The sequence below is a fragment of the Manis pentadactyla genome, chromosome 14, assembly GCF_030020395.1.
Source record: "Manis pentadactyla isolate mManPen7 chromosome 14, mManPen7.hap1, whole genome shotgun sequence".
Lineage (NCBI taxonomy): Eukaryota > Metazoa > Chordata > Mammalia > Pholidota > Manidae > Manis > Manis pentadactyla.
The window spans coordinates 12777964-12795716 of NC_080032.1; the positions used below are offsets into that span (position 1 = coordinate 12777964).

Sequence of the window (17753 nt, forward strand, 5' to 3'; positions counted from 1 at the left end):
GCATGGAGGTCTTTATTTATTGGCATGGAAAGAGAGTCCTGATATACTGAAGAAAACAAACTCCTACACATTTCTGAAGAGTTTCTGTGGCCTGATCTGATTTTGGTTAAAAAATATTATCTCCATATGTCAAAGAAATAATCAATCTTCCCATGTTTTCTTCCGTCTGCTACCTCTATAGCTTTTCCTCTTCCTTCCTAATTACAAACCTTAAATAGAATTCGTGCCTCAAATCGAATTTACCAAGTATCATAATTCTTCCAAGTGGCAAAGATACCTCAAGACAAATGCTGGGCATAGAAGCCACAGGGCATAAATCTGCAAAGAAGTAAAAAGCTAACCTTTTCAAACAATAAGGCTTCTCTCTCACTTACCAACTTTACATTTCCCTGTATGGCCCCGGAAGATGACTGGTTAGCCAGAGACGGGTAAGATTCCTCAAGGGAGGAACAACCTAAGACAGGCACAGTCGCAGGGGGGCCATCAGGTGAGAAATTGGGGATCAACAGAGGTGAGGCTTAGAATCTCACCCCCCCTGTTTTGAGAGAAATCTTCTGCATCCATGGATGTTTTATTGTCCTTGTCTAGCATGGATTAATACTTAGTCTAGAGGCACAGACCTGATCATCTACATTTGCTCTCTTACAACACTAAACTATGTTTTCTACCTTTATCTTGTATCTACCTACCACCTCAGCATTTTATTAAAAATAATAATAATAATAAGGGAGAAATGTGGGATTCACATATAAATCAAGTATAAAAATCAAACGAATATTCATATTTGACCTGATTGTTTGTAATTCACAATGCATGATCAAAACCTAAAGTTTCTGTAATGACTGCCCTTGTACTGTTCACCATGTAAGAACTTATTCACTATGTAAGAATTTGTTCACCATGTAAGAACTTGTTCATTATGCTTCAGAAGATTGGAGACTGACGAGAATTAGGCTTGGGGTGGATTAATGATTGTGCATTGAGTCCCCTATACAGAATTTTATTGTTGTTAACAACCATTTGATCAATAAATATGAGAGATGCCCTGTCAAAAAAAAAAAATGTTATCTCCATATCCGAATCAATCTAGACATCTACAGAAAATAATCCAGAAGGATTAACACCAAAATGCTTACAGTTACCATGGGGGTGGAGCTGGGGTAGGGAAGAGGGGTGGGCAGCGATAACAGATTAATTTTTTTTACTAGCAATGTTTCAGTATTGACTGTATTTTCCAATAATAAGCAGGCTACTTTTATTTTTGATTAGTACAAAATGTCAAGACATTCTCCTTATTAAAACATCATAGAAGGAAGGTTCCCTTTCTCCATTGCATGAACCTAAGGACCAGGGGTAACTAATCACCAATGTCAGTTGAATATATGTAATCCCAGTCTTTTCTTATGCACTTACAAACATACTGATACTTAGTTTCATTCCTCAGCATACGTGTTTTTTGCATTTTGCATTTTTTTCACTCAGCAGTAAGCCTTGATGATCTGTCCACAACAGTCCACAGAGACCTAGTGCCTCACTTTATGTTTTTACATTTTTAAAAATTATAAGTGCAACTAATTTTATGGGGTCAGGAGAGAAAACACCCCTAGAGTGGATGGCCTCTGGCTCCCTTGGGGACAGCCATCCTCTTTCAGGCCCCAACCTCTTCCCACACCTGGTTCCTTCTCCTTGCACTTACCCAGAAAGCTTGTGTCCAGCAGCTGAAGCCTGGCCACATCCCAAACCCGCTTGATGCCAGTGTTTGGTAAGTTAAGGCCCACTTTCCCATTGCTGTGGGGCTGAAGTCGGAGGAATGTTCTCAAGTTCAAGGCCACAGCCAGTGCTACCTGTAGGATTAAGGGCAAAACCAATTAGCTCCCAGGGGTGCAGGTGGGGGGAACGAGCATGGCTCCTGTCTTAGGAAAAAGAGAGGTCAGAGTCAGTGTGCGGAGAACAGAGAGCATATCCTAGCAGCACAGGCCACTTCCACTCATGCCTTTGTCAGACGCTGCTAAGCAACGTTGGCATGCTCTCCCACTAGGCCTGGCTACTAGCCACTACCAGTCAACCAGATGTCAACATTTATTTATATCTGTCCTCTGAGTGTAAAACTTCAGAGGTTCTCAACACCAAGGAATGGTTTCCCCACAATGACCATGTTACAATCAAAGATAAGTATGTTAAGAACATAAAAAGTGACAGAGTGGAAGAGCAGAAAAAGCATGAGCTTTGGGTTCAGACAGACTTAGGTTTATTCCTAGTTCTACCAAGATGTATGGGACCTTGGTCAGGTTACCAATCCTCTCCTAAGCCTCAACTTCAGTGTCCATAAAAATAGGATAATAAAGTTTAACCTCCAAAGGTAGAGATATTGAGATACATTAAATGAGCTAATGCATGCTTCAGACTCTGCTGGATCCTACTCATCTTTCCGGCTTCTAAACGTTGGACTACCCCATAGCTGGGCCCTCCAACCTCTTTTCTTCTCTCCTGAAGATCACTTCCTAGGTGATCCCATTTCACCTGCAAGACTTTACAAATCATCTTTTTGCTATCTTACTGAGTGAGGCCAGAGATGCCCTTTAGTGGACATAAGACCTGACCTTTCCTTGCCTTGCAGAGGAGAAACAGACCTCCGCTCTGATATACTCCTAGGTTATGCCTCAAGGCTCCATTTTAGCTTCTTTTAAGGTTAGCATCAGGGAGAAGTGATGCCCAATCCTGGAAGGCTCTGGGGGCCTTTTACCTTGCCATGGACCACGGCATGCTCTCCATGGAGGATGACTTTCCCTGGAGCAGACACCAGCAGGGCTTCTGACAACATGGCTCCCAGGAATCCTGAAAGGGAAGCCAAAGAGAGGGTGGAAGGTCCCCAAATCTTAGAGAATGCTTAGGTCAAACTCATCATTCCAACCAAAAAGGGAGCTACCATTCAGCACTTGCTCTGTGCCCACAAGACAGTGAGTGCAGCTGTCAACTAGACATATTGGGAAGACCAGGGTTCAAATTGCAGCTCTCCCAACTCCCTGGTGATACCATCTCGGCTAACTCCCTCAAAAGGCTATGCCTCGGTTTCCTCATATGTTATAAGGGGACAATAACTGTACTCACCTCAGAAGGTTTTGGAAAGACAAATTAATGCAAGAGAAACAGTGTCTGACATATAATCATTCTATTACTGATAGCTATTTACTACTGGCTCTGTTCTTGGTTCCAGCTTATATTATTACTTCTACAAAAGGTAAAAAATCAAATGAAATCATGGACCAGAAAGAACACCTTTCCGGATAGTTGGGCTGTTTCCAATGTGTCACAATTAGAAACAAGCTGCAGAAAACCACTGCCACACCCTTTTTTGCACACTTATGCGAGGACCTCTGCAACACGAGTCCTAGAAAACAGTCCTAGCAGTCTCCCTGCTGGGTCTAAGGGTGTGCGCACTTCTGGCTTTTATACATAATTCAGTTACCACCCATCAAGGATTTACGTGCATTTCCTCAACATAGTAACACCTAAACAGCACTGTGAGCTAAGTACTATCGTGATCCAGTCTCAGGCTGGGAAACTGAGGCTCGAAGCGAGGAACCTATCTATTGCTTGTCCGAAACTCACAATCACCGCAGTTAGATTCGAGGTCGCCGACCCCTCAACAGGGAGTCTCAAGAGTTGGAGAAACTGAGCCAGGGCAGCCGGAAGCCCGCCCGGGGTCGCCCGGGGTCGTCCTGGGTCGCGGCTTCGTACCTCGCACCACCCGGCCCCGCGATGACAGCCTCTCTCCTACTGACACAGCAACTCTACGCGACAGCCGAAGTAGCTCCGGGACTTGATAACCAAGAGCCGGAGCCTCGGGGGCAGGTGGCAGCTTCCTTCCATCCAGCCAATCAGAGTGCGCAAGCCCTTTACCAATTGGCTTGAGCATTGGCCAATAGGAATTGCAACCAAGCCGCCACTGGTTTCCCCGCCCAGCTCCTCCCATGAACCGATGGAAAATAAGCCTCTGGGACTGTCCCTCCCTCGGGCGAGAGCCACGGGCCAATGGAAAATGGTGGTTGAAAGGTGGTGCGGCCGGCGGTAGGTGGAGTCTCCACGACCCGGACGGGAGCCGGGCGGGGTCAGCCCTGACGCGCGACGCAGTGCATGGCTGTGTGGGGCCTCGGAGGCCACCTTGCCCTGCGCAGGTGCCTCGGCGCCGGCAGCGGCAGGCTACTATATCCCCGTTTGCAGAGCCACGGCCCCCAGGGCGTGGAAGACGGGGACAGGTGAGTTCCTGGTTGGGAGGGTAACTCAGACACCTGCCGTGAAGTGTGGTGTCGTCGCCACGGTCACGTCACACCCGTTAGGTCACTGCAGCAACGGCCAGGTGACGTCCTCGCTCAATCCTGTCGTCACCATGGCAACGTCGCTGCCGTGGAAGCCAGATACCGAGATATCTTTGCACTGGACAAGTCCAAACGAAGCCCAGCTGTCACCCATAAGGGCAGGGCATATCCCATGTGGCCAGGAGGGGCCTCGTTCAGATTTTGACCTGTCTTCAAAACAGTTTATACTTTAAGACACAGAGGCACCAGCATGATCTAAAGATGGCTGTCATCATAGACCCTGACACTTCCACCACCTTCCCAGACCTGTAGAGTACCAGAATAATGGATTAATGTATCTCATAGATCCAGTAACTTAACCTCCGAATAACTTTGTAATGTCTTATTTTAATGTTGAAGTCTGTATTAAAGGTATTATGTAACTATTTGAAAATGCCAGTTTTCAATCCCCGTTTTGGCAATTCTTCATTTCTGAGTATACTTGAAGCTTCATAGAATGGAAATAGCCCAAGTACTTTTCCGTTCGAGAGACCCTGACTTGGTGGAGGAGAGGGTAAGAGTTTCTGAAGGGTAGCGGGTTAACAGTTTGGGATCAGGAGTAAGATGGTCTGGGCATGACTTCCAGCCCTACCTCTTCCTGCCTGGGTGACCTAGGAATGTTGAGTCTCATCGACTATTAGCTACAGTTTCCTCAACAGTAAAATGAAGGTCATACGTGTGCCTACCTTTGGGGCTGAGAGATGATTCCAGGGATAATTCCAGGAGATAAAGATGGTAGTCCATTTAGTACAGTGCAGGGACTATGGAAAGTGATCGATAAATTCTTTCATTGAATATTTAGCGCACATCTGCATTGAGCAGGGCACTATATCAGCTGCTGTGGAGATGCAGATATGGGCGAGACAGAGCTTGCCCACAAAAGGCTTAAAACTAACTGAGATGGATGGGAAAGGTGTCAGGTCCAAGCACGGGGGAGGAGTGCTAGGTGCTACCTCAGATTACAGCAGGCTAGGACCTGTTGAAGGAGGAGCTTCATTGTGCAAGCCACCCCCACTCACCATCTCTTGATGTCTATTTCTCATTAGGCCACAGATTTCCTCGAAGACACCCAAGATACCCAAGATTTATACCAAAACAGGAGACAAAGGTAGGGTGGGATCAGGTGAAAAAAGCAAAGAAAGACATGGCAGACTGCCTTTTAAAGTTCTTCGAAATTCTTTGCAGCCATTAAAAAGTATGTGACAGATCTCAGTATACATCACCAAAATGTGTGTGAAATGAAAGATGCTCAAGATATATTAAGTGATGATAAAAGCAGATTGTAGAAAAATCCAAATAATCAGAACCTATTTGGAGAAAGTTGTGTATGTGTGTATATATATGTGTGTGATCAGATGTGCACAGAACAGTCTGAAAGGTTCTATATTGGACTATTACCTGGGAGAGAGGTTGAGCTGTGGGAGAGGGGAATGAACAGAAGGGCTTTTGTTGCCTGTATATGCTTTTCTATTCTGTTATTTTTTATTATGAGCATATATTACTTTGGCAATTTAAACAATACAAGTATATAATGTACCCACAAAAGTAAGATATAGAAGAATATATCAGGAGATGTATTTTTCTAAAGTTTAAAACCATGCAGGTCACTAGTATATATTGTTTCTTGGATATATACTTAAGTGGTAAAAGTATAAAAACACACATAGGATGTATTTAATGTTTTTGAGCTATATACTAAAAATAACTAAAATGGTAAATTTTATGTATATGTTACCACAATAAAATAAAAGAAAATATGCATAGGCGTGACAAACAGAAGGTAGTGTTGATGCCTTCCATCCAAAGACCTCCAGAGATTATCTGGTCAGATAAAGTTGGCTCATTACAGCCAGGGAGATGGCACACCATGGGAACAGTGCAGCAGCTCAGAGGGTGTTGGAAAGGACTTACAGGAGTGGGCTTGCATTAGGAGATGTGGGGAGAGTTCAAGGAAGTGGGGCTTTGCTCTGGATTCGATGCTGTCAGGAAGCTGGGCTAATTCTGTAATTGGGTATCTTAATCACTTTTATCTAGGAGGTGGGCGGGACAAGGAGAGACTAAAGCTGTAATTGATAAAGCAGCAGCAGCCACTCACATTAACCAGGAAAGGGGGATGTTATGTCATTTTTATAGTTTGGACAGTGTTGTGGGCTCAGATTATGATTATGGAGTGGCCTTGATTCATCATGGTCATAGATAGAGTGGCTTGTCTGATGTTCTGTGAAGTCATTCAAGTTCAGCAGCACCTGGCAGCCCCATAGCCTTCTGACTAGTTCTAGGCCAGCTCCTGGGCTGTCAGGAGGAGGTTTTCTATTTCTCAGTGGTTGGGGGAGAAAGGTGAGAAATGTGAGCTAGGGAGAGATATAGAGGACTTTGATGTTATGTGAAATATAATCATAATGTGTACATATATGTACATATATCTTTTGTTATCTCTTTAGGAGGATGGTTATTACATGACTGTTAAGTTTAAAATGAAAGCATATCAGGAAACAAGTGAGGATAGTGGTTACTCTTGAGGGGGTAGAGACTGAAAGGGGGTGCATGGGAGCCTATGGGTGCTGGTCATATTCTGTTTCTTGGTCTGGGCGCTGGTCACTGAGGTATATTCAGTTGGCAGCAATTCATCAACTTGTACTCTTATGATTTGAGTGCCTTAATGTGTATATGTTATGCTTCAATTGGAAAGTTTTTTTAAAAGAGTATATTGGGGGAAAAATTCTTAATTTGGGCTGCTAAACATTCTTTCACAGGGTTTTCTAGCACCTTCACTGGAGAAAGGAGACCCAAAGACAACCAAGTGTTTGAAGCTTTGGGAACTACAGATGAATTAAGTTCAGCCATTGGGTAAGGAGACAGGATTGGCCTTGATGTTGAATTTGAATTGGGTATTAGTAAATGTGAAGCTCTCGAGAGTGTTGGCTAGCCCTGGGGACTGCCAGCCTTCAATGAACCTGCCTTGGCCTGGAAGCACAGGGCATCTGGTCAGCCCCACAAGGCTGCTGGGCTGCAGATGCCATTCCCTCTGGCCTGTCTGCCTCTGCTGTCATTTGTCCCTTGTGGTGTGAAGATGTCTGGCCCCTCGATCCCTGGCTCCTCTCAATATTCAGGTAAGTATGTGTGTGCCATTTGAGGCGCACATTTCAGTTGAAAGAGGTAAGTTGAGCACAGTACACAGGACATTAGTTGTGATCCCTTTTGTGAGTCTTGTGCTTTAAATAACTATATCCACAGCCAGAGTTTAGAAGGTGAACTCAGGGAAATAGTCAGGATTAGCCAGGCTGTGCTGAGGAACAAAAGCCCCCAAATCCCATGGCTTATGGTATAGTTCTTGCTCTTTCTTTAAGCCCATCATGGGTTGAATGTGTTTCTGCTCCATGTGACATCATTCTGGGACCCAGGCTGACAGCCTCTGTCTAGAACAATATCAGCAATTGTGGCAGAGAGAGAAGAGATCATGCATGCTAAAGCTCATAGAAGTTTCCACAAAGGGACACATCACATCTGCTCACATTTCATTGTCTAGTCCCAGTCACACAGACACACCTGACAGCAGTGGGGTGTGAGGGGCAGCAAATGTTTGAGAACAGCAGTGTAATCCACCATGCTCAGCAAGCTGCCAACAGTGTGAGCGGCAGTTATCTCAAACGCTGGTTTGCGACCTCTGACATGGCCCTGTGGATGAAGGTCATGGGAATCTGGCAGACCTTGTTCAAATTCTCTACCACTGTTGACTGGCTGTATGACTTCAGACAAATCACCTGGCCTCTGAACCTCAGTTTCCTATTCTGTCAAATGACCACAGTAATATCCACCTCATTAGGTTTGTATGAGGACTGAATAAGATAATTCCATGTTTCACCCTTAAGACAGTGCCTAGCCCAAGTAGTAATAATGCTAGCTGTTCTTATTAAAATTATTGCTATTACTGAAACTTACTGTTCCTGGCTACCTTTTCTTAATAATGGGCCTGCCTAGGTGAGATGTTCAGGACAGATAAGGGAGACAGTCTGCCAGCAGAGTAGAGAAGCCTGACCCTTGGTGTGTGTAGGAAGGTGTGTTCTGGCATCAGCTGTTTAGAATTAGTAAACCAGCAACCATCACCTCTCAGTTGATGTGGGGCAGGAAACTGGGGACACCTCAGTGTGGATTCTTCCTTTGTCAGGTACTGATTGAGCATCTCCATGTGCCAGCCCCTGCTAAGTAAAGAGCCTCAGCCCTGCCTTCAAGGGGCCTGGAGTCGGCAGGGTCAGGGCTGGGCAGACACTAAAGGGGCAATGACAGGTGGTGGAGCTGGGATGGAGCAAGCACCAAGGGGGGCCTGCAGCTGGCCTGCAGTACAGGAACATCCTCAGGGAGCGGATATTCTCGAGCACCTACTCTGTGCCGGGCATGAGGACACTGCTGTGATGAAGACAGACCGTGTCCCGGCCTAGCCAGCCCTTCTCTGCAGTCCAGAGGGGAAGACCACACCACATCACTAATTACATTTTTGCTTAGTTCTAACTGTAAGACAGGCTGGGAAGATGCCCTCCCTGATTTTCTTTGCCCTTTCAAAGCTATTTTCCACCCTTCGTTGCCTCTGTGCCCAGGCTGGCCTTTATCACCTGGTGAGTCTTCCACCTGCTTCCCTGTCCTCTGCTCATGGGCAGGTCCGGCCTTGGGAGGCATCAGCAGGAGATCAGACAGTGGGTGGAGGGAGGTGTGGGAGTATTTACTGCCCTGGTCCCCAGCTGTGTGTGGCTCTGGCACTGGCTGGGATCTCTACCTGCTCTTGGCTAAGCTGCATGGCTCCCAGAGGGGGCTCCCACCAAGAATCCAGCTCTCCAGGATCCATAACACCTTTGACCCCCACTCCCTTCCTCCTTCAGGCTTTTGCTAACTTTTGTCAACTTTTGCCATCCATTGCCAGTTTCTGTAACTTCCACACTGTCAGTAGTCCTGTCACAAAGCTTTCCTCTGGAAACCCTTTGGATGCACCACTGTCTGTTTCCTGCCAGGGCCCTGACTGGCACAGAAAGGGAGTGCAGAGCTCTGCAGGAGGGGGAGCCAGGGTCCCAATTGGCATCTACAGCACTTTGCTTTCCCCACATCCCCTGCAGTGCCAGGGAACTCTTACTCAGCCTTCAAAGCCCCACCTCCAGCATCACTTCCTCCAGGAAGCCCTCCCTGAGCCCTAGCTGAGGCCATTTCCCAAGACTTGCACCCTTCAGGTCACTGACCTCAGTTTGAAGCATCACATTCAGTCATGTGATCCCATTCACGGCTCCCTGTCCTGTTGAACAGAGCCTGTATCACTTTTCCTCACCACTGAATTGCCTGGGCCTAGCCAGAGCAGGCTCTGAAAAAGGAATTGACCAGATGAGTTAATGAGTATAAGAAAAGGCATTTTGAGAAGCAAACTCCCCTAACCAGAGAGATAGAAGGTTATGATATTCTTATTGTCAATAAGAAAAATAACACCAGGGCTGTTGAGTTAGCTAAGTGACTTACCCCTGAGAATCTATTGTCTTACAAGAAGACAGAACCTTGGGGACATTACATTAGAGGCAAATTCTTTTTATGTCTCTTCCTAGGTTTGCTATGGAATTCATCACAGAAAAGGGCCACCCATTTTCTGAAGAGCTTCAGAAAGTGAGTAACAGCATCTCTCTCCAAGTTAGGATTTGTTATCCCTGAGGTGGCTGGAACTGGATTTGGCATCTGACGATCACCTCCTCTCTCTGTGACCTGAAGCTAGTCACTCTCCCTCTGTGAATCTCAATTTCTTCACCTATAAAATGGGGACATAGAGAAATAATCCTTTACAGGCGAGCAGTGACCATGGCACTAGAGAGGGAAATGTAAAGCACTGTGGCCTCAAACTGGGCGATTCTCCTTCCCAAAGGACACTGGGCAATGGCTGGAGTTATTTCTGGATGTCATAACTGGAGGTAGGGGTGCTCTCCCCACCCCACCCTCCGCACAACCCCTATCCTGCTGGGCACAAAGTCAGAGGTGGTCATTTGTCATGCAGGGCCTGGTGTTCTTTCAGGAGAGCTTAGCAGGCCACCTCTGTTCCAAGCAAGCCTGTTCCATCCTATCCCTCATGGGGTAGAGCACGGGCCTTACCCAGTCATGCATCCTGCCCCAGAACATTCCACACACCTCAGCTGAACATGTTCTCATACATCCTTATCCTTTATGGTTTAGAAAGCACTGTCACATTTGGGCTCTTGGCCTAACTGTTACAGTTTAGGAAACCAAAGCTGTCAGTTTAGAGCAAAGAAAAAGACCTCACAGGGCCTAGGTGTGTGGGAGAAGAGGATTGGGGTGACCATCACTGGGCACTTGACTCTCACTGTATGTGTAACTCAGATGTCCCAAAGGAACCAAGCGCCCTCTCCAGAGGGCTGGTGTCCAATGCAGACATGCTGAAGGTTCAGACACAGTTTGTTAATTAGCCTTTACATGCTAGCTAATTAAAGGTTCTAACAGTCCCCAATAAGCCAGCAGCTGCGCGCCTTGCCAGCGTGTCAGGTGGCACCTCTGCACAGGGACACACGTCATTGCTACTTGGCCCACCACGAATAGATCCATTTGTACCTTCTGTTGCTTTCCAGATCCAGTGCTTGCTGCAGGACATCGGCTCTGCCCTGGCGACCCCGCAGTCCTCGGCCAGGGAGGCTCACTTAAGTAATTCTCTCTGTGAACCTGCTGTGTGTGCTTTTGGGGGCCTGGGATGGGGCTCTCTCCCGGGCGTCACCTGGGACCCCTGTCAGCCTGGCCCATAGACCCTGGGCAAGAAGGTACCCTCTGAGCCAGCGGAAGTGGTTTGCAGGGACCCAGGCGAAGGCATGTGGGGGGTGTTCTGTGACAGTCCAGTGGGTTATGTGTCTCACGGAAGTGTCCTGCCCCTTGACTCCTCAGAACACACTGCGTTCAAGGCAGGGCCCATTCTGGAGCTGGAGCAGTGGATCGACAAGTACTCCAGCCAGCTCCCTCCTCTCACCACTTTTATCCTGCCTGTAGGTACTGGGTAGCCTCAGCCTGGGGCCAAATGTATTGACAGAAACACACGGGGGTTGAATAAGTCCCCCCCTTTAATTTTTAACAGTGATGGGAGTCTCCCCCTGTGCCCCAAGTCCCCTCCAAATACCCTCAACTTTCCTAACCCTGCCCACTTTGGAGGGGGTGCCCAGTGGGTGCGCCGGGCAGGGCGCCCTGGAGGCAGAACACTGCCCATTGCAGGGCAGGTCCCGTGTATTTGTCCATCCAAAGGGCTCCCCTGCAGTGGGCACAGCTGCCCACCCCTCTGCTCCAGCCAAGGCTACTACTTCTCTTTCAGTCTGGAGGCAAGAGCAGCTCCGCCCTGCATTTCTGTCGGGCAGTGTGCCGCCGAGCAGAGCGACGGTAAGGGGGCGGGGCGAGGGGAGGGGCCGACGGGGGCGGGGTCAGCTCCGTGCCGTCCAGCCACTCCGGGACCGTCCACCGTCACGGTGCCCGGTGGACGCTAGGCGAGACCAGGCTCTTGCCCTCGGTGCCCTACACTGTGGAGGGCAAACAGTGATCTGTGACCAGATGTCAGATGATGTGACTACACATCAAGAACAGGGCTTATGGAGAAACGCAATTACAAGTGAACAGGTCGGGGAGGTCCTAGTGGGTCTAGCTGATTATTTATTACACTCAATGTGGTATGAAAGTCAAAGGAGTATTAACTGAAAATTCTCCCTCCCCTGTGCCCCAGCGCCCCCCACCCCTGGGGGTGAATGTAAATGCAGTGACATGAGGTGAGCACCCCTTATTGGGAGAAGGGCTGTGAGAGGGGCATGGGCACGGGGCAGGGTCCCTCCTGGTCATGCTGTGTGAGCCAGCTGCTGAAGGATTAGGGGGGCAGGGTGTGTTGAACAGTGTCCAGGACAAGGGAGCAGCAAGGGCAGAGGTGGCAGTCTGCACTGAAAGGACAAAGGAAGCTGTGTCTGGATCCCCATGCGGGGCACGATGAGGCCAGGGGCTGAGCCCAGGCCAGGCTCAGCAGGGCCTCTAGACCCAGAAGGTCTGCCTTCATTCTGAGAGTGACAGAAAGCTGTTGGCGGGTTTTAGGCCATGGGGTGACATGAAAAGACCCTGCTGGCTGCTGGGTAGAGAAGGCCCAGAGGGACCTGTGTGGTTGGGGATGCCCAGGTGGAAGCTGTCAGGAGACAAGCCACCTGCTGCCCAACACCCCTAACTCAAAGTCAGGGAAAAGAAGGACCCTCTAAAGCTACTGGCAGCCTTTTAAGGAAACTTTAAATCAGTTATTGCAAAATCTCCATCTATGCCACTCATAGACCAGGCTGCCCCCCAGCTTTACGAAAAAATGGAAGTAAAGCCTTACTTTTATATAACAGGTAGGGCTGTGCCAGGCACCTTATATTCATTATTTCATTGATTCCTCGTGATAACCTTAGGAGAGCAGTGATGGCAGCCCCCAGTTACAGGAGACAGGAATTTGAGGCTTAGAGAGGTGACATCATGACCAGGGCCACCCACATGGTCTGACAAAGCCCAGGTCTATCTGGTCCAGACCTGAGCTCTGTCCAGAGCCCCATGTTATAAAGGCTTCCTTCTTCATGAAAGGCTCTTGGGCCCAAGTGGTTCCCAAAGGGATCCTGGGTAAGAGTGAGCCTTGGCTTCAAAAGAGAGCAACAGTCATTTGTACAAAGCCATCCATATAAGCAGTGGTCATAACAGCAAAAAACTGGAGACAACTTCAAAGGCCTAACTGTGGAATGGCCAAGCAGAGGCTGGGTCCTTAGTACCCCAGGCAGGGAGGTGGAGGCAAGCACATGGGACCCTGAAGGTGGAAAGCTCCTTGGGCAGGGACTTGGGTTTGGGGAGCACCTGCCAGCAAGGGTTATGTAGCCGAGGGTAGGTGCCTGAAGGGCACAGCAAGGGCCTGCCATGTCGCTGCTTGGCAGCCAGCACTCTACTGTCTGGAGGGTCTGTGCACAGACTGCCAGGAGCCCCAGGGCAAGCTGCAGTGCGCTGTCAGGTGCTACCTTTGGACATAGCCCTGGGTCCCATGGTGTGGCCATCCCGTGATGCTCTGTTTCCTGCCTTTCCAGCGTGGTGCCTCTTGTCCAGATGGGTGAGACGGACACAAACGTGGCCAAATTCTTAAACAGGTACTTTGATGGAACTGGGAGAGTCTCTCTCATCTGAAAAACTAGGCACATTGTGGGAAGTAACAACACACGGGCCTCCTGCACTCATTCATTCCTTTTGTACTCACTGAGGATCTGCTATGTGCCAGGCAGGGGGACATAGCTGAGGGCAATGCAGGTACCATCCCTGTCCCTCCTAGTGAGCTGAAGGTCTTGGGAGAGGCTGCTATAAAGTGTAAGGACAGATGACAGCATGGGAGCAAGGGGCCCACTTGGAGGCTGGGTGACCCGGGAGGCCTCAGAAGGTACTGTGGCTGTGACTTACCAGGGAGCCCAGGCAGGAGTCAGGCCCCCTCAGGCCCCCTCCCTGCATGGCGGCGTGGCAGTGTGAGCTGAGAGGAGACAGCCCTGCAAAGCCAGCTCAGACCACGTGGGCCCAGAGCCCTGGTGCAGGTCCCGGTAGCTGGGCTGGAGGAGGGAGGCTCCTGCAACCTCATGGTCAGCCTCTGCAGCAGGGCCATGGCTCGGTTGGCCTGCTTTGCTGGACTTTGCTCCAGCCTTGGCTACAGCAGCTTGTGTGGGCAAGGCTGGGAGCTGAGGGACCCCTGGCAGCTGTCCTGGGTGTCCAGAAAGTGACCTCACAGCTGGCATCTGGCCTGTTAACTGGGGTCACTCCTCCCACTGTGCTTTCACGGGACCTGACCTGCTCCTTTCTTCCTGGGAGGGGACTGGGGCCCATGGAGATTGGGGAATGTTCCATTACTACCACAGCAGGAACCCCTGATCCTGTAGTGTATGGGCCAAGTCAGTTCGTTCCCTCAGCAAATAAGGCATCACTGAGCAGCTGAGAATCAAGCATGTCACCCCCCACCCCAGAAGAGGGAGACAGCCAGGGAAGAATCTCTTCCACTGTCCCTCCTCAGACAGCCAGGTGTGAGGAGGAGGGACACCTAATCCCGGCGGGGGTGTGGGCCAGGGACCCACAGGACCTGGTGTGGAGCTGGCCCCGGGGGGTAGGGTTGGGGCAGGGAGAGATGGAAGACAGTGGGGGTGAGTGCTCAGCATGAAAAGAAGGAAGAGTGTCGGACAGCCAAGAGGTGGGGGCTTCGTGAGCTCACCGCAGGCCCCTTCAAGGCAGGCATCTCCTCTTCTATTTCTCTCTACCCTCACCTGTGCCCTGACACCCCATCACTAGTGGTTCAAAGACACAAGGGAGAGGGAGACCAGGGTCTAGCCACTAGAATATTCTAGGCCAGTGCTTCTAAATGGGACACGTGGCAAAGTCTGGAGACGAGTTTGGTTGTTACAGCTGGGTGGGGCTGCTCCTGGCATCGAATGGGTGGAGGCCAGGCATGCCGCTCATTGTCCTACACTGCATGTGACAGACCCTCTACCCTACCTTGATTATCCAGCCACCAAGAATGGTCCTGAAGGTCATAGTGCCAAGGTTGAGAACCCTGCTGTGAGCCCCCTCTAATCAAAGCAGGGTCTCTTGGGTGCAGTTTAGACCTGCTGAATCCCAGGCCTTGCCCAGCCCTCCCAAATCAGAATCTGCATGCCACTGGGGTCCCCAAGTGACTTGTGTGCATGCTTCAGTTGGGGAGGCACCAGTCCTGGTCACTGGAAGGGGCAGAAACCAGCCCAGGGAGTGGCCTAAAGTCGCCAGCCCTGTGAGATCAGGTGGTAGCAGCCTTGTCCTACAGGAACCATGGGCCCTGGTGCCAGAGTTGGGCGCTTGGCTCTCACAGAAACTGGCCCTGCGTGTCATCCATCAAGCCCAAGTTGGCCGAGCAGCCGCTGTCATGTCCGGTGCTTCTCGGGCATGTGATCTATATTTCCTCCTCGAAGGCTAATGTGGGAAGGACCCAGTTAGCATTGATCTCTCATTTCAAATCCTTCCTTTTGCTTCTCTGTGCCCCTCCAGACTCAGTGACTATCTCTTCACGGTAGCCAGATATGCAGCCATGAAGGAGGGGAATCAAGAAAAAGTATACAAGAAAAATGACCCGTCAGGCCAAGCCTGAGGTGCTTGGAAACAATGGAAGTGGGGAGCTTTGTGGACCCCACCCCCCGGCACCGTGGTGACAAGTGAAGAGAAGAGCTTGTGCGTTGAGTCCTAGTTCCTGGAGCTGTCACCCAGCGGGGGCTGGAAGCTGCTCTTGCCCAGACTGGGCTTCCTGTCAGACCCCCTGCCACCTCTCTCAAGGAGCCTGGTTGTTGGACGATTCTGCCCCAACCCTGCGGATCTCCTTGGTCTTGGAAGTGGGGATAAATCCAGTATTGCAGAAAAGGAAAGTGAAATGCTGCAAATAAAGCCACGTGGGAAAAAGTAAAGTGGGAAAAGCTTGAGCTGTGAGTGTGTGTGAGACAGAGAGAGAGAGAGAGAGAGTCATCGCGCCCTTCCACTGCCAGCTTGGGCTGGGCATGGATTTGGGATGGTAACAGTGGCCCTTGGAAATGTAATTGTGATTTACCTGTGCCAAAGGGGCTTCAAACGTCCTTTACAGTGGGAAGGCAGACAGGATTTGGAAGTTCAGTTACCTCTGCGCCACCCATCACCACCTAAATGTGGGGGGAGGACAGCTGAGATTGACAGGTGAAGCCTCAGGAACAGTGACTTGGATTGAAGTGTGCGTGGAGGGGGGCCCAGCCTAGGGAATTCTCTCAAAGGGGAGTCTTCCTCAAGGGATAGAGACCCCTGGCAAATGAAACAGTGCCGCTCAAAGGAGGTCATGTCTTGCCAGGCAGACAGCGTTCAGGGTCTGAAGTGGAGTGGATTCAGCGTGAGACAGGATCTTCAGTTTCCAGCAAGGCTGACGCAGACAAGACATTTCTCTGCTGTTGCAGCTTGGCTTGCTTATGCCTCTGAGTTCCGTGCCACGGCTGTATTTCATTTCAGTTGTCACCACTGCTCCCTCCCACTAGGAAATGACACTGCCAGTGCCAGCTGTGTCCTTGGGAAGGGGAATATTTATGAAGGGCGAGGAGGCAGTCCTGAAGAACTGAGGAGCCCACGCTGCTAACTGCAGGAAGTGACTTGGGAAGGGCAGGCTCTCGCTGACTGGCAGGGCTGCGATGCCTGGTGCACTCCCTGTGGCGGCATTTATTTACTGAGTGTCTGCTTAGCACGAGGCACCCACTAGGCTCAGGAAGCGTGGTCACTCTGCCTGTCCTTGCAGGCAAGGCAACAACCATTAAAATGACCAGTCACATGCAGGTTTTTGCTTTCATTCTTAACCACCCCGCCTGCTGATTTTCCTGGAGGAACAGGTACATTTCATCCATCTGGCTCCCTTGGTTCCGGGCAGGCTGCAGTGACCCTTGTAAGCCTGGGCAGAGCAGCTGAGGTGCAGGTGAGTGTGAGTGGAAGTGGAAACTCTCCTGGACACAGCCATGTCCAGGCCTCCCCTGCCTGCCCAGATCTGGTACACAGCAGGTGCTCAGAACTGAAAACAGTAAAAGCCCCAGCACTGCAGGAGGGGCCAGAGTGGCTGACTGCCCTGCAGGCACTCAGGCTGCACAGGGAAGAGTTTGTTCTGACAGTTTGCGGCGAATCCCTCAACTCCCTCAATGCTGCCTACTCCTCAAAATCTTTCTAGAAAGAGCAGGACACACATAGTAAAACAGTTCTGTCCTCTTAGCCATGGTAAAACATATCCTACAAAGGACGAGAGTAGCTCTTTAGTAAATACAGCATCCTGAGGTGATGACTTTCAAAACAACGCAGCTGCCTTTTGCCAAATCCTGTCCCCACCTGCCCTTGCTGGGAGGGGCTGTCCCAGGCCCTGCCTCTGCATCTGCTCTTTCACCAGCAAACATTCCCAGAGAAGCAGCCCAGGTGCAGGCCAGACTTGGCATTTCTGGAGGCAGGGGGCTCTCCTGTCTTGCCAAAACTTTGGGGCCCAGAGGATGGGTTGGTTTGCAGTGTTTGCTCTTCTGCAGTGCCTTGCAAAGCCATACTGGAGTCTGAACAACAGAAACAATGTGTACCCCTATGTACACTTATCAAAATATCCTCCATGTCTTGAACCCAATGGGAAAAGTTAATGCAAGCTCCACAATCCAAACACGATTATATATAAAGGCCACATTACCAGAGCTCTCTGCACACCACTGCCAACCCTCATAAATGATCATCCCCTTGCACAGCAATGCAGGGTTGGGAAAGACAGCAGGCTATTTTTATTTAAAATTATTGATACCTTATTGATCATAGATCTTTTGCATAATTTTGATTTTTTAAAACACTGCATGGGGGAGGGGCGGAAGA

At 49.7% G+C, this 17753-nt stretch overlaps 2 protein-coding genes across 5 annotated transcripts in view; one reads left to right on the forward strand and one right to left on the reverse strand.

The window, feature by feature from the left end:
* Positions 1–3894, reverse strand: part of MVK (mevalonate kinase) — a 67978-nt gene extending 64084 nt beyond the window's left edge. For 3 of the 4 annotated variants that reach the window (XM_057492298.1, XM_057492299.1, XM_057492297.1), the window contains exons 1-3: positions 3739–3894; positions 2744–2835; positions 1697–1844 (exon numbers count right to left, since the gene is read on the reverse strand). In XM_057492298.1, coding sequence (XP_057348281.1) covers positions 1697–1844; positions 2744–2821 — 226 coding nt within the window. In that variant the 5' untranslated portion in view covers positions 2822–2835; positions 3739–3894. The remainder of the gene's footprint in view (positions 1–1696; positions 1845–2743; positions 2836–3738) is intronic. The other variant, XM_036904027.2, reaches the window with a different exon arrangement.
* Positions 3895–4082: 188 nt separating this feature from the next.
* Positions 4083–15817, forward strand: MMAB (metabolism of cobalamin associated B). The gene is made up of 9 exons (XM_036904028.2): positions 4083–4256; positions 5402–5463; positions 7109–7202; positions 9932–9989; positions 10958–11030; positions 11265–11362; positions 11683–11747; positions 13445–13504; positions 15408–15817. Exons 1-9 carry the CDS (start codon positions 4135–4137, stop codon positions 15505–15507), a joined length of 732 nt encoding a protein of 243 aa, XP_036759923.2. The 5' UTR covers positions 4083–4134; the 3' UTR covers positions 15508–15817.
* Positions 15818–17753: the final 1936 nt, after the last annotated feature.